Consider the following 14,518-nt stretch of genomic DNA (forward strand, 5'->3'; position numbering starts at 1 on the left):
TTGGGCACATTTTGTTATCTTTTTGCTGAGGTAAGCTAACTGTCTCCAGGGTATTTATACTTTGCATACAGACATGAGAGAGCTATCCGTCATCTGAAACGAAAAAGGGGTATTTCCCAAAATGTTGAATTATTCCTTTAAATAATGAGTAATTTGGCAGCTCAGTTTGATTCAGTATTCACATTGAGACGTGAATATTCCAAAGGTTGTCTTGGTTCCTGCTACGGCATGATGCCAAGTGTTGTAGGCTATTCAACACACACACACACACACACACACACACACACACACACACACACACACACACACACACACACACACACACACACACACACACACACACACACACACACACACACACACACACACACACACACACACACACACACACACACACACACACACAAGCTACACGCGTGTTTCCCCAACAAGGTTTTAAGACAGCCAACACACAAAATATTGTGTCTCACCAGATCGTTAGTGAAGGCTTAGTTGCTCGTGTTTTCAAAGGTTTCAGAAATAAAAGTCCGAAAGGTCTCTATGGTCTCGGAGGTCTGAGGAACTCGTGAAAAAAGTTGGAGTTTGTGTCAAGGGCACAAATCTGTGAATAAAAAAAAATGCAGTCCTACGAGTGTCGGCTTTGTTATTCTTTTCCACAAACATTCATAAATCAGCCCCCCTCTACCAGTTTGCGCAATTTTCTTGCGATTGTTGCGATCAAAAAATGCTTTTGTGGTTAAATTGTGGGAAATTGACAAATGTAGAGAATTTTTAAAAAAATTAAAAAAAAATTACTCTTTTTAAACAAGGTCTCCAACCTCAGAGTAATATGTAATCACTTCCTATGATAATTGGAAGTGTGTATAAAACTAATTTAATATATTAGATGAGAAACATGTTACTACTAAACTACATTTCCTATTTCCTCTCCACCGTTTCTTCCGGTCAGCCAGCAGGGGGTTTGTTTTGATGATGAGAAGAGATCATGAAGAACATCGCTGACTGGAAATGAGCAGCAGTGGCTTCTTTTGCAGAAAAATCATGGGAATTTTCGCAAACTTGCAAACTCCTGAAAATACTGTGGAGATTGCTTGAACCCATGATCAGAATTTCCAGGAAAAGAAATGAATTACTTTCCTCTGAATTACACTCACCAGAGCAGAAACAATTTTCTGTGCTTTTCAATTTTTGCTTTTATGCTCTTTGAAAGTTTATAAAATGAAAGAGGTGTTTGATGATGCACGTGAAGCAAATGCTCAAATGAGCGAGACACCCACGATCCCAAAGCAACACAGGTCGTCTGCCAAAACACACAGAAGACCTTCAAACGCGGAGAACAGCCATGTAGCATATGCAGAGCTGAATACATGCACGCGGCCGATGGAGGTTGACAGGTTTGCCGGGAGGGGGAAAAAAAAATCAAAATAAAGCGGGACGGGAGGAGGGAGAGGGAGGGGGGGCTTTTGGCTTTTGGGGGTTGAGGTGGCGCGATGCTGTTGCACCCTATCAGAAGTCACTGAATGTACTGAGGGCATGCGTGCATTTGTACATGGCTGCAGTCTCTTTATAGTCTCTACTTCGGGTGTGTCCAAACCCACCGGTTCAAATGGAATATTTCAGTCTCTTAAAAGGCCATGTCTGTTTTTCCATTCAGCTTCAGAGGCTCAGTCAGTCCTGGTTTTGAACTCAGGACCACCATAACCAAGGGAACGACCAGATTTACACCGATTTTTATTGGTATTCGAGTTAAGCGTTGAGGCCTCTTTGATTTCACTCTATGATTCATATATTTTGACTGTATTTTGTTTCTTACCAACCAACTTTACCATCGTTTTGTTGATTTATGTGACTTGGCTGCATTCATTATCCCATTAGAATCTACAGTGGGTACGGAAAGTATTCAGACCCCTTTACATTTGTCACTCTTTGTTTCATTGCAGCCATTTGCTAAAATCAAAAAAGTTCATTTTATTTCTCATTAATGTACAGCACCCCATCTTGACAGAAAAAAAACAGAAATGTAGAAATTTGTGCAAATTTATTAAAAAAGAAAAACTGAAATATTTTCCCGGCACCGTTCCCTGAACCACTCCCCCCTCCCCCCTCCTCTATCCCCCCCTGCAGCTGAGCTAACCACACCCTGCCACCACAGGTATATTCTGACATTTTGGGGAAAATGCTTATTTGCTTCTTGTCAAAGAAAATCAGCATCACTTTAATGTATGTCGATTCAATTTCAAGCTCGCCATGAAGCAGTTAGCTTTGGGGCTGGAGGCTCGGTGAAACAGCGAGCCTGGATTTTATTGGAGATAAAGTTTTAGCTGAATTTCAGGAGCAGGACCACGCCTCAACCACTCCCCCACTTCCGGCCACACTCCTATAAATACCCACCCACTCTAAACCTCGGCCTGTTGGCGTTTTCTGCATCCGGAACCAGACGCCACGCAGAAGGAAAAAACAAAAACGATCTTACCTTGGACCAAACATGGATCTGCTGTTCCTCAGCCCGTCTGACGACGACGATTGTTTTGCCTTCACACAGGCCACCCACGCACCCGAGGGAAGCCCTCGATCTGCTGCCCTCTCAAAAAAAAAAACAGGGTTAACCACGAGACGCCGCCACCGGGAACACCCAGACAGCACAGCGGAGCCAAACCGCCGATCTCCAACGAGCCGACCGGCTGCATCCACCAGAATCCCTCTCTCCGTTCAATCCTTCTGTACGAAGGTTCCGGTCCACGGCCGTCCTCCAATAACTCACTCACCGGTGGCAGAGGGAAACCTGCCACCACCCCCAGACGTAGTCAACGGCAACGTAAGTCCCCTCTCTCTTCCTCCGCTCGCCCCAGAGCCGGCGCTCGGGAACGAGTCTCCGACGACTCCGGCTCCCCAGCGAAGGAGGAGAATCCAACCCGTCCCGCCATTTTCAGACACGACATTCCCCGTTTGAAACGAACCATCGCAGAACTCATCGCTTTTTCCCAACAAGCCATCGTCAGCAGCTTGGCCCCCAGCACTCTTTCTACTTACCGGACGGCCTGGAGCTCTTTCCGCTCCTTCCACGCCACGTTTAACCTTCCGTTCCCTTCCTTCGACGTGGCCTCCGTATGCAGCTTCATCTCCCATGTCCACTCAATTCTCCACATCGAGATACCTACCATTAAGCTTTACCTTAGCGGTATCAACTTCTTTGCAAAGTGACTCACTGGCTCCCCCTGCAACGCTCTCCCAGTCATTTTTACTTATTAAAGGCCTTCAGCCCCAAACACCTACACCGACTCCTCGCCGTCTCCCGCTAACCACCGATCTTTTTCCTCGCTGCATCGCCACCCTTCGTTCTAACCACTTTTCCGCCCACCTGGTGCACACTCTGGAATCCATGTTTCTACTTGCTTCCTTCGGTTTCTTGCGATGCTCAGAATTCGCTTCTTCTTCAGCCAAGTTTAACTCTAGTCTCCACCCTTGCGTATCAGACCTCTATCCCATCTCCGAAGATTGCTTAGGCTATTCGCTCAAACGGAGCAAAACAAACCAGGTCAGCAACCCAGTTCCCTTATTTTACTTTAAACTAAATTCATATCTGAGCCCCTACGAACCCCTCATACACTATCTTCAGCTCAGGAAAACGCAGCAAACTTCTTCCCCTGAACCGGTGTTCATCACCGAAACAGGCCAAGTTGCCAATTGATCCTGGTTCCTTTTACACTTCAGAACAGTTCTAATCACCTCGGGGATTAATCCCGACTCCTTCTCCGGCCACTCCTTCCTCGTAGGGGCAGCCACCACCGCGTCAAGCAGAGGAGTCCCAGACCACCTCATCAAGGTCATGGGCCGCTGGTCTTCCCAAGCCTACCAACTTTACACCCGCCACAGCTTCGACGACCTGCGCTAAGGGCAGGCAGCCTTGCTTTCTTAGGATGGCTTCTTTTGGGGATCTGCCGGGCCCGGGAGCCGCAGCGGATCCTCGACTAAGCCTTCCCCCAAACCGCGAAACTCTCACCCCGGCTTAATCTCCCCCAATCAATGAAGGTTCGCCCCCGGCCGAGGCGGGGTCCTAGCTAGTGAAGTAAAAGTAAAGCACCTGTAGCACCCCAGTCAATGTGCTCTGTCTTGTTTGTTTAATCCATACAAAAAACCAAAAACAAAGTGTATAAACTGAAGTTGTGGTTTAATGAGGCGTATGGTGTTCTTGGCTAATAACTAGTCCAGATCAGTTTATTTTATTTGGGAGCTTTGAAGCTTCGAAGCAAATCTTCACCGAGCACCGTACACGTCAATTTGACCGTTGCACCATGTGTGCCAAGTTGTTGCAAGTCCAGAGCAGTTTGGAGCCGGTAGTGACCCTGTTTGGGCGAGCTGGGCGAGCTTTTATATACAGTCTTCAACAACAACTCGTGTTCTTGCTAGCATCAGATGGTCCGACTCTTACTGATCTCAGCAGGAACTCATGTTCTTTCTGTCATTTTTACTAAAATCTCTTACAACGTGTACCTCTTGTCTCTACAATTCTGAAGAGGAATCGAAAAGCCAGATTTTTTTTTTTTTTTTTTTTACTCAAGTTGAGACATTTACAAGCTGCACGGATGCACGTCTCTGTGACGCACGTTTTACAACAGAATTATCTGAGTACTAACTATTACCAACTTTTGTCTTCAGAAGAAATTAACAACACGCCTGACCTCCTCCTGCAGCTGACTTTGTCACTCCTTTGTGCCACTAGAGGTGGTAATAAATGTGACCTTCTGGCCAATAGCTGCTGGCTGGGTGGAGCACTTAGCGATCAGTATCCGTAGTTAAGTGCAATGTTAACGTTGAAGTCGAGCTTTTTTGTTTTGTTTTTGTAAATGCAGTTGCAGCGGTGGTAGAGTTTCAGCCGGTTTCAGCACATACCGATTGGTTAAAGCTGCTCCAATTGTTACAAAATGAACCCGAGGTCTACACACTGAACCTGAGATACATGAGACAGTTGTGTGATGATGACAACAATCAAATCGAGTAAGTTGCTTTGTCAGTTATAAACCAGTACGCAAGTATAGCTCTCATTTGTTGACATTAGCCACCATAAACTAATCCCATGTCAGCAACAGCGGTATTAAGCATCCGTTTTGAAACCAGACAACCTTTGAAGACTCCAGAAGAGGCTGCAGACCTCACGTCTGAGGACCCTGCTCTCCTCATGGGTCACAGAGTCTTGGGGCCCCAGGACGTGAGGCCTGCAGTCCCCCTAACTTTGACAACACGACTCATCTATATGACAAAACTGTTCAACATATTTCCTAACTTGCAACTAAATAATCTGCTTTATGACAAGAAAGAATCAAATCTTTTTTTAAAAGCTTATATAATGCACACAAAACAAACTGTTGTTGAACATTTTCAGCCTGAGGACTTTTACTGGGTCAAATCTTCAAGCCCACGACCGACGTGTTTTTAATAAGTGCACCAATTTGTCGCACCAGTTTAGAGTGTAATAAAGTCTAATTTCTCCAACATTGAGGCTAGAATAGTTCAGAAACTCGGTGACCTTCACCAACACTGTAAAAGAAGCCTTTACAAAATCAAACTTTACATCTTATCAAGAACACGGTGAGGTTTTTCTTTTTTTACAGGGTCACAGATCAACTTTCAACTCTTGAGCAAATAACTTCAGGCTGCAATGTGGCACGGGACCCTCACTCCTCTCCTCATCAATAGTCAATGAACCTCCTATGTGAAATTATATAATGTCCTGCAACATTTGGCCTCATATGTGTACCTCCTTCTTACTCTATCCCGAGACAGCTCCCCCTCCCCCCTCTTCCTCCCTCAGTTTATGTTCTCCCCCTCCTTCCAGCTATCTCGCCCATCACTGTTTGAGCTTTGAGGGCACCACACGAGGCCCTGCGGTCACTGTGTGTGTCTGTGGTGTGAAGGAGGGGTTAAAACTGGAGGAGGAGTCTGAGTCTTTCAGTTTACCTGAATAATACCTTCTTTGTGAGCATCAGCCTTATAAAGTCGCACTTGTATGCTTTCTGCCCTTGCACACCTTAAAGTTCGGTGCGGACACAGACACACCCATCACTCCCACACCATGAGAGTCAGGATGAGAATGTTGCTGCTGCTCTTGGCAGCAACTGTTTGTGTGTCCAACGCTCAAACCAACAACAGCATCAACGACAACAAGCAGCAGCAACAGCAGCAGCAACGCAGCATCTGGGACGAGCCCATCAGGTTCAGCACCAAGACCAAAGACTCTTGTACCATGGTGGTGTCCGGAGCCGGGGACTATACTCGCCTGCGTGTCTCCTGCAAAGGTTCCAGCCAGACCCCGGGACGCTCCTACTACTGCGACTTCCAGGGCAAACCCAACCTGTGCCGCGCCTACAACCTCAACCCTCGCCACTTTTTCACCCAGATAATGTGGGAGCTGAGGAAGCTGAACCACGCCTGCCAGGGAGCCAAAATCTACCGCCCGCAGATGTGCAAGAAGTACTCCGAAGAGGCTCAGATGACCTTCTTGGCGTCCTGGCCCAAGACCACCACCCCCAAGCCCTCCAAACCCGTCCAGGAGCCACGTAAACCTGCGGTGCCAGCCCAGACCAAGCCCATCACTACTCCTAAGCCTGTGAAGCCCCAGCCTCAGCCCATTAAGCCCCAGCCTGGCAAGGGCCCCGTAAACAAGAAAGCCACCCCCAAGCCTGCGAAGACCACCACTCGTCCCACAGAGCAGCCTGACTCCAAAGCCTCCCGCATGGCCAGCGAGTACTGCTGGAAGAGCTTCCACGGCATCTGCACCTACTTCATCGGCTGGTTCCAAAACTGAGAAGACGCTGCAGACGCAGGTGGGTGACAGAAAAATTAGGAAAGGGAAAGGAAGAGATAAAGTAAAGAGAAAGGTTAGGAGACGTATGCTGATAAAGTTAGGATTACAATGGAGCAACAAACCTTCACCTCTAAATGTTTTAGAAAATTTTGAATAAAGGTATGTACGATATGCTTTTGAGTGCCTTTGTGTTGTTGTGTCAGGTTGGAATCACCAGCTATCAACCCTTTGCAGAATCTGTGTGGGAGCCTCTGGAGTCATTTCGTCGCTTTGTGAGGTCAGACTGACTGCACTGCAGCATCCTAAACACTCGACCTACATCTGTGTACGGTTAGCGGATGCCTGGTGTCATGTGGCGTGCATGTCATTTGTTTTAAATCTGTAAAAAAAACAAACGGCAAGGCAAAAGGGAAATATGGCAGGCATGTGTTTCTGTTTGTATATGATGTAAAATGTCACGTAAATGTTTCAACAATGTGAATTCCAAAGAAGGAAAATGTGAAGAGAATAAAGTCAGAGTGGTGATCCCTCCTCTTCTGTGTCGCTTTGTTTCTTCTGCTGAGCTGCAACAAGCAGCAACTTTTCACACTCGTGCAGTCAAAGGAGTCCTTGTTTCTTTTCATCGCCAGCTGTAACAACATGTCGACCGCCTGGCTGAGGAAGTTGTTACTGTGCAGACACAGTCGGAGTAAAGAGAATACAGCTCAGTCACGGAGGGTGTCTGAGGAGAGCTAAACACTTCTTTGTATGAGCAGTCTTAAGAGCTGCTGCGTGCAGTAACAGAGGAGGTCTCTGGAGGCCGCCGGTGAGTGGAAATGAATGTGGCTGCAGCACCGGTGTTGTTAACACACACGCACACCCACAGGGGATGGGAAGACTAAGTAGTAAATCACTTTTACCCCTTGGATGTTTTTTCACACTTTAACAAGCAGTTTTTAGTCATAACCAAGCATTGTTCAAACCCACAGAGCTTTATTTTTTTTATTTAAAAAAAAAATGTTCCTAAATATAAAAAGTAATTAACTGTCAATGAAGAGGTAAAACAAACCACAGCAGAATATATGTATGATCCTGTCAAAATGTGGGAAAAGATTTATTTGAACAACATTCGATCTACATTATAATGACATATAATATAAAAGGCAGTAAGAGTAGCTGGAATTATCATTTTAAAATCATTTAACAGAAGTGAAATCTGAACTAAACTAAATGGTGCAAAATAAGTAGGCTGCTTACTTCACTGCTTGAGAAGCTGTAATTGGTATAAAAACATACAGACATTGATTAGTGATGTGATTGACAGAGGTTTATACATGTGCTCACAGAGAAGAAATGCTACAACAGTCTGTCTAATGCACTCTAACCATTAAAATAGTACGAGGTACGTTTTATGTGGTATTATAAAGGTAAGATAATGTATATACACCTACCTGAGTAAACTATAAACAGAGTATCTGATCACACAGCCGTGACATAACTCAAACAAAAACAAAAAATTAAACTGTTTGAATATACTCCGTCTTAATTCCTAAAAGTACAGTACTGATGAAATATAATATTTCACCATTTCAGCTTGTAGTGTTGGAGCAAATTTTAACAACTTTATCTACCATTAAGTAACCTGTTTAGCTGTCTACGGGGTCTGACTTTCTCCAGAGGGTGAAAGTATAAGTCTGAGAGGCTGTGAGATAGAGTGATGAGACAGAGCAGAAAACAAGGAAAGACTAAGTTAATTTCTCTAAAGTTGACCTTTTATTGTGAAACTATTTGCACCATGAACAGTTAATTAAATAAAGTCATCAGAGAAATTTGGAGGTGAAATGTTTCTTTGGTGAAACATCTCGTAGGCATCTGAATGGGAAGGCACACTGCTTATGTTGTAGGACCACCAGGCAAAAAGATTTGAAATCACTGGTTTAACCATGTGTTGAATTTTACTCTAATTTGACTCTATGTAAAATCCAAAAAGTTGGCTACAATAGGCATTTTTTGACCATAAAGTGTTTGAACTATTTCACAGAACTGTGGGAGGGAGTACCCTTTGTTTTTATGAATCCGCACGGGGAGAGCTTAAATTTCTATAACTTGGTATTGAAGTACTTTTCAATCTCCTACTTCAGGGTAGGTACTTTCTCCGTTTCGAGAACAATACTGGAGTAAATGCACTTAATTACCGGACAGCATGTATTCAAGGTGCTTTACCTCTGATGAACACAAGATGGTGCAGCTGAGCAGAGAGGGAAATGGAGTGAGGCCCTGTTGGCATTTAAAAGTGTCTTGATGTGTCTTTCTATATTTATGAGAACAATCTATGACATAAAACAATCGCTAGTCTCCTAACATAAACACACATTTAATTGTAACTTTAAACTTAAAACCAAGTCTTTACCAAGTTGTGTGTTGATCACTTCAAAGCACGGTCTAACATTAATTTCCTGGAGATTGACTCAAACTTTTCCCCAACAAAAAACCAAGGCCTCCCCTCTAAATTTAAGGACTTACATTATGGGGAGTTACTGGACCCCAGAAGGGAGGCAGGTCCCCACAATGTGACTGTGTAACAAATTAATTTCTGCACAAAACACTTACAGCTTTCCCTGTACTGTTCACTGAATCATCAACCACAGTGACTCACAGCTATAAAGTTCTGTAAAGTTGTGAGAATAATGGACATGTGCCCATACGATCATTTTACAGCTCCTTCTTTGTTCTCAGGATGTTTTTGTTCCAACCTGCTGCAGCTGCATCTTATAGGAATGAAAGGTGGAAACAGGGTGTGGAGTCAACGTCGGGTTGTAAGTGATATGTGGGTCAACATCAGGGCACTAAAAATACTAAATAAACCATAATACATATACATATAATTTCATTTCAACTTCTTTAACATTCAGTACTTCTGTTCAGCATTTTGTTCTGTGGTTTGGTGGTGTTGGACTTCAGCAGGCTCCTGAAATGAGCTCTGAATGCATCTTGTTGGTGCTTTTCAAAGAAAACTCACTGGTTTGACCAAAACTATTGACAATATGTTCTGATTTCTGCTGAAGGAAGATACAATTTAAGTTGGCATAGTAGCAACATCCTAGTATGTGACGAGCAAGCGAGCAGCGAGCAATTCACACTTTATTTTTGAGTTTTTATTGCAAAGCGCGGGAAAAATAAATGACATAAATAACTGCGCGGATATATTTTAGTGCCTCAGAAAGTCAAATATTTCCTCTCACTGTGTTGTTTTCTGATTTTCTTATCTTCAGAATAATCAACATGCAGAGTTTGACACTGGAGGCTTTTACATTCATCTGCTGAGGGAGGAAAAGTTCCTCTTAGCTCACCTTGAAACTAATTTGAATCTGTGAACACAGTTTGTGGCATCATAAACATTTTGGAAGTCAGTCCTTGTTCAATAAGGAGCAAGCTCACACAATGGTTTATTTTGAAAAAACACCCAGAGCCCAATAAAATGAGGACCTTCTGCTCCATGTTCAACATTAGCTGTTGGCCGTGGCTGTAGGCCTTATGTTTTCAGTGTGTCCATCTGTCCAATTCACGTGAGCGTGATGTCTCAAGAACGCCTTCAGGGAATTTCTACAAATTTGACATGTTTTTATAGCAATATTAGTGCACAGAAATGTGTGTAACACGATACTCATAATGTGTAATACACTTAACAGGGACTGAAGACAAAACAATGGACACATAATCTGCTGAAACATTAACTGCAATTTGATATTAATGTTGGTAAACTCATGTCATAATGGAAAACAATCTATACAGTTAGATCTACATACATAAAAAAAAGAGATAAATAATAGGTTTTGCAATTAATTATAAAAAAGTATACACATTAAAATCAAAGAAACTGCAAACTGCAAATGTTGTATTTCACTTTCTTTCTTTGAATTTTTAAGCACTTTCATTTTCCAAGAATGTGCATCTTCAATCTGACTCATGTCTAATTTGCACTGTTCACACCTAATCTTGTATTAGCAGAATGTGTTGTTCTCAAAATTATTTTCCTCATTATGCACTGCCAAGTGAAGCCTGTAAGAGTTGGGCTGGTCTGAGACAGGATCTCCTGATGGCTGAAAGCAGCAGAGGATTGGTGGAAAACTAGCAGTCGTTAGTGAGGTCAGGTTCATACGTAATAATCAGTCATGTTAAAGTTCGTTAGAATAAACCCTGCTTCTGTACAGACACGCAGATCCACCATCAGTTGGAGTTTTCAGTCTCTTTGATCTTCAGTTTAAATCGCTGTTTAAGGCGGGGATTCTGTTTTTGGACATGTCAGGTCAAGCCAGAACAGAACGCATTCCCATCAGTAACTGATGCCAAGATTTTTTTCTCAATGGATTTACTTGGAAGTACTTATGCATAGTGTGGGGGTGCGTGTTGATGGGCGGGTATGGTGGGCGTGTCGCAGCATCACGTATGAAAGCCATGTGCCAGACCGGAGAGGCACAAGAAGCAGTTTTACGCACGGCAACGCTTCTTATTTTTGGTAAGTTAGACTCAGTACATGTGACTTTCTTGTATTCACTGCATGTGTAGTAGCCTGACGCAATAACGTAGTATGACTTTTCATAGCATTCCCTGATTTGATAGCTATTCTGACTGCACGTTTTTGTGCGTAATGGCGTTACCATGTTGGCCTAAAAACGTCTGCCTCTTGGGGAAAAAAAACAACTTACATTTGCTTTTAAATAATAATTAATGACATTTTATTTCTCTTGAAGTCATTTTTAAAGAATAAATGAGCAATAAAAAAATTTGAATATTGTAGTCTAGCTGTCTTGATGATCACGCTCTAAACTCTGAAACTTCTGTTCTTTCAGATAATTTTTTTTTAAAACTTTTCTGCTAAAAAGCGACATGTTGCCGCTGAGGACTTTCGCTCTCTGGTTGCTGATGGCCTTCCTCGGTCAGCAGGTCTCTGTCTCCTCCGTTGCGGGAGCAGCGGGCAAGCTGCCCGGCAGAGCGCAGAGGGGCGGCAACAAGGGTGCTGCGTCCGGGAAGTTCTCCACCAGGGACAAGATGAAGTGCACATGGGGCGCGAAAGACGCCGGGGACACGGTCAAGCTTCGGGTCAAATGCGAGGACCCGGAAGCGCGAACCAAGGGCGGCTACACCGACCTGATTTGTGATTACAACGGCAAGCCTCAGAGATGTCCGGGCTACCTGTCCGACCCCAAGGGCTTCTGGAAACAGGTGGCACGCGCGTTCAAAAGGCTGCACGGCAAAGTGTGCAGGGACGATGGCGCGCTTGTGAAGGCTGGTATGTGTAAGCGCGCACCCCGAGATGCGCACTTCAAGCTGGACATCTCTACGTCCGTAGAGTCCGCTCAGTCCGGAGAACTGGGCAGTCCCCCGCCGCTGCCACCCCGCCCTCGCCCCACCGTCACCGGGCCGACCGCCTGCACAAAGCGCGCGAACCACTGGGGAACAGCTGAGGAGTATTGCAGCAGCTCATGGGCCAGTGTGTGCTCTTTTTTCCTGTCCATGATGCAAAGCGAGGATTGCTAGGTGCAGATTACCGGAGGAGATGGACATTATGAGACAGTTTGTGTTTGTGACACAGTAAAGGTCAAAGCAAGATATTGAATTTTTAATCAATAATAATCACATATTCTCCACAGTGAGTGATTTTTTTTTTTCTTCTAACATGCAGCATTAATACAGGTTGTGCATTACTCAGGTGTGCTTATTTATCAGGAGGTTGTCTGAATGTGACTCAGCAAATCTGATCTAATTATGTACAGGCTTGCTGAGTCACAAACCTGAACCGTTAAATTTCCTTTAAATGTGGTAATTTATGGGCAGCAGAGGAAACTAAGAAGACTTTGTTGTAAGTTTTTGAGATACTTTTACTTGAGAGTCAGTTATGTATTCTTCAGTAGGAAATAATGTACATTTTCCTCCACAACATGTATCCGGCAGCTGTTCAGATGAATGTTATTCCTTAATATTAATCCCAAAACATGCTATCAAAGATTTGTAATATGATACATTTTAATTGTTCAAAATTAGATCCGCTCTTACTAGCTATTACTTTTAATACTTTTAAATATTGCAGTATAAATTGTTGCAAAATCATTAACTTGAGTATACATTGTACTTTGAATATTTTGTTTTGACTATTGAATTTACAGACATATGAGTAAATAAAAAAGACTTGATGGAATTATAATACACAACAACACACAAACACATGCAGACAGAGTGAAAGATGCGATGTGATCTGGACAACTTTGAACTGTATCAGCTTATGTGAGTTCTGCTCTCAGTCCGAACAGTCTCGTACTCTGCAGCTTCTTCAGTTTCAAAAGTAATCACCAGATACAAACATGGAAAACCAGCCTCCCGCATCTAGGAAGGCGCCATCCGGTGCTGAAGCAGTTTCAGAGATTCTTGAATCTAACCATAATACCTAAACTGTTAATAGAAAATGTTGAAATGCTATTACTTGTAAAAGAGTACTTCAGAATGACAACACTTCTATTTTTACTTTATGATCTGAATATTTCCTCCACTGTTGTTCATTACACAGAACTGATTATTATGTTGAGCGGTATATTTTATTCTACTTCTGGTCATCAGTCAACCACTAATAACGTATAAACACCACTGTATTTATGCACCACAAATAAATATGTTCTATTTATACAATGTTGTGTGTTGCCTTGGACAATATATAATGTGACTTCTACACGATGAGAAATATGTCTATTTGAGAATATATACAGCAAAAACAAAAAATAACCTGTTTTCAATAGAAATCTGTTTGTTACTAGAGGACTTCCTGCCTCCTTTTAATGTGCAAAACACACAAATGCACACACATCTGTTTTGTCTGGCTGCTGAGTCCAAACAAACTTCCTCCCTTTAAACGTTCCCACTGAAATGTCAGCTTTATTCTATAGAGACCTATGAATAAACTTGTTTTTGGCAGATTAAACCATGCTGTGAATTAGACCACTGTTTTCCCCACATCATGCCTTCAGGTTAAAGCAGCACACACACTCATAAAATAAACTCTTTCTCAGACACACAAGTGGGGCGATTGTATATAGCATCCAAATATAAGGCTTGTTCCTGCAGTTTCCTGCTGCAGTCTCTAATTACTTTCTCAGTGACAGCAGGAAGCTGCACAGGCAGGAGCTCATGAAGGGAGTGAAGACTGCTTCGATCCAGCACATGTCTGTGAGCAGTGTGTGTGTGCTTAATGTGTAATCCCTGAACAAGTGCAACCACAGATGTGCAGTTTTGTGCTTTCCTGTCTGCTCATGACCTCTTGCCCTCTCGCTGTCCCCTCAGACGATGTGTACAAACTTAAAAAGACAACTGAAGAGGGATTTCCACCTTTTAATGGAAGACTACTCTCTTTGATGGTACAAAGGGGATGTTTTGGAGATAAACGGTTTTCCCAACTCCTTCTCCACAGCTCAAGTACACACTCCGGCACCACCGCACAGGCAGGAAGGAAGTAGTTAGAGGTTAGAGGTCAAGGGTGACGAAGGAAACGAGGATACCATCCAAACAATTATGGTGTACTGATCGCAGACTGTTCCCCACCTCTTTACTTATCATGTGAGTTTATTTTATTCATCTCTTGGCTCCTACAGATCAAAAGAAGATCCACCAGCAGGATGATGGACCCAAGGATCAGTGGAGACGAAGAGAGGACACTTTTTACACCATGTATGTTTAATGGATTAGAAAAAA

The 14,518-nt window shown here is 43.4% G+C and overlaps 2 protein-coding genes across 2 annotated transcripts; both read left to right on the forward strand.

Moving 5' to 3' along the window:
* Positions 1-6,070: 6,070 nt before the first annotated feature.
* Positions 6,071-6,802, forward strand: fgfbp2b (fibroblast growth factor binding protein 2b). Its single transcript, XM_069689413.1, has one exon. It carries the CDS (start codon positions 6,071-6,073, stop codon positions 6,800-6,802), a length of 732 nt encoding a protein of 243 aa, XP_069545514.1.
* Positions 6,803-11,668: 4,866 nt separating this feature from the next.
* On the forward strand, positions 11,669-14,489 carry LOC138615662 (fibroblast growth factor-binding protein 1-like). Its single transcript, XM_069689414.1, has 2 exons — positions 11,669-12,431; positions 14,419-14,489. Exon 1 carries the CDS (start codon positions 11,669-11,671, stop codon positions 12,317-12,319), a length of 651 nt encoding a protein of 216 aa, XP_069545515.1. The 3' UTR covers positions 12,320-12,431; positions 14,419-14,489.
* Positions 14,490-14,518: the final 29 nt, after the last annotated feature.

This window comes from Brachyistius frenatus, unplaced genomic scaffold, assembly GCF_029030835.1.
Source record: "Brachyistius frenatus isolate BFR_SWC_R1_liver_20210118 unplaced genomic scaffold, ASM2903083v1 Contig_7, whole genome shotgun sequence".
Taxonomy (NCBI): Eukaryota; Metazoa; Chordata; class Actinopteri; family Embiotocidae; genus Brachyistius; species Brachyistius frenatus.

Coding starts and splice junctions, on each gene's coding strand:
- LOC138615662 (XM_069689414.1), top strand. CDS start 11,669: ATGTTGCCGCTGAGGACTTTCGCTCTCTGGTTGCTGATGGCCTTCCTC.
- fgfbp2b (XM_069689413.1), top strand. CDS start 6,071: ATGAGAGTCAGGATGAGAATGTTGCTGCTGCTCTTGGCAGCAACTGTT.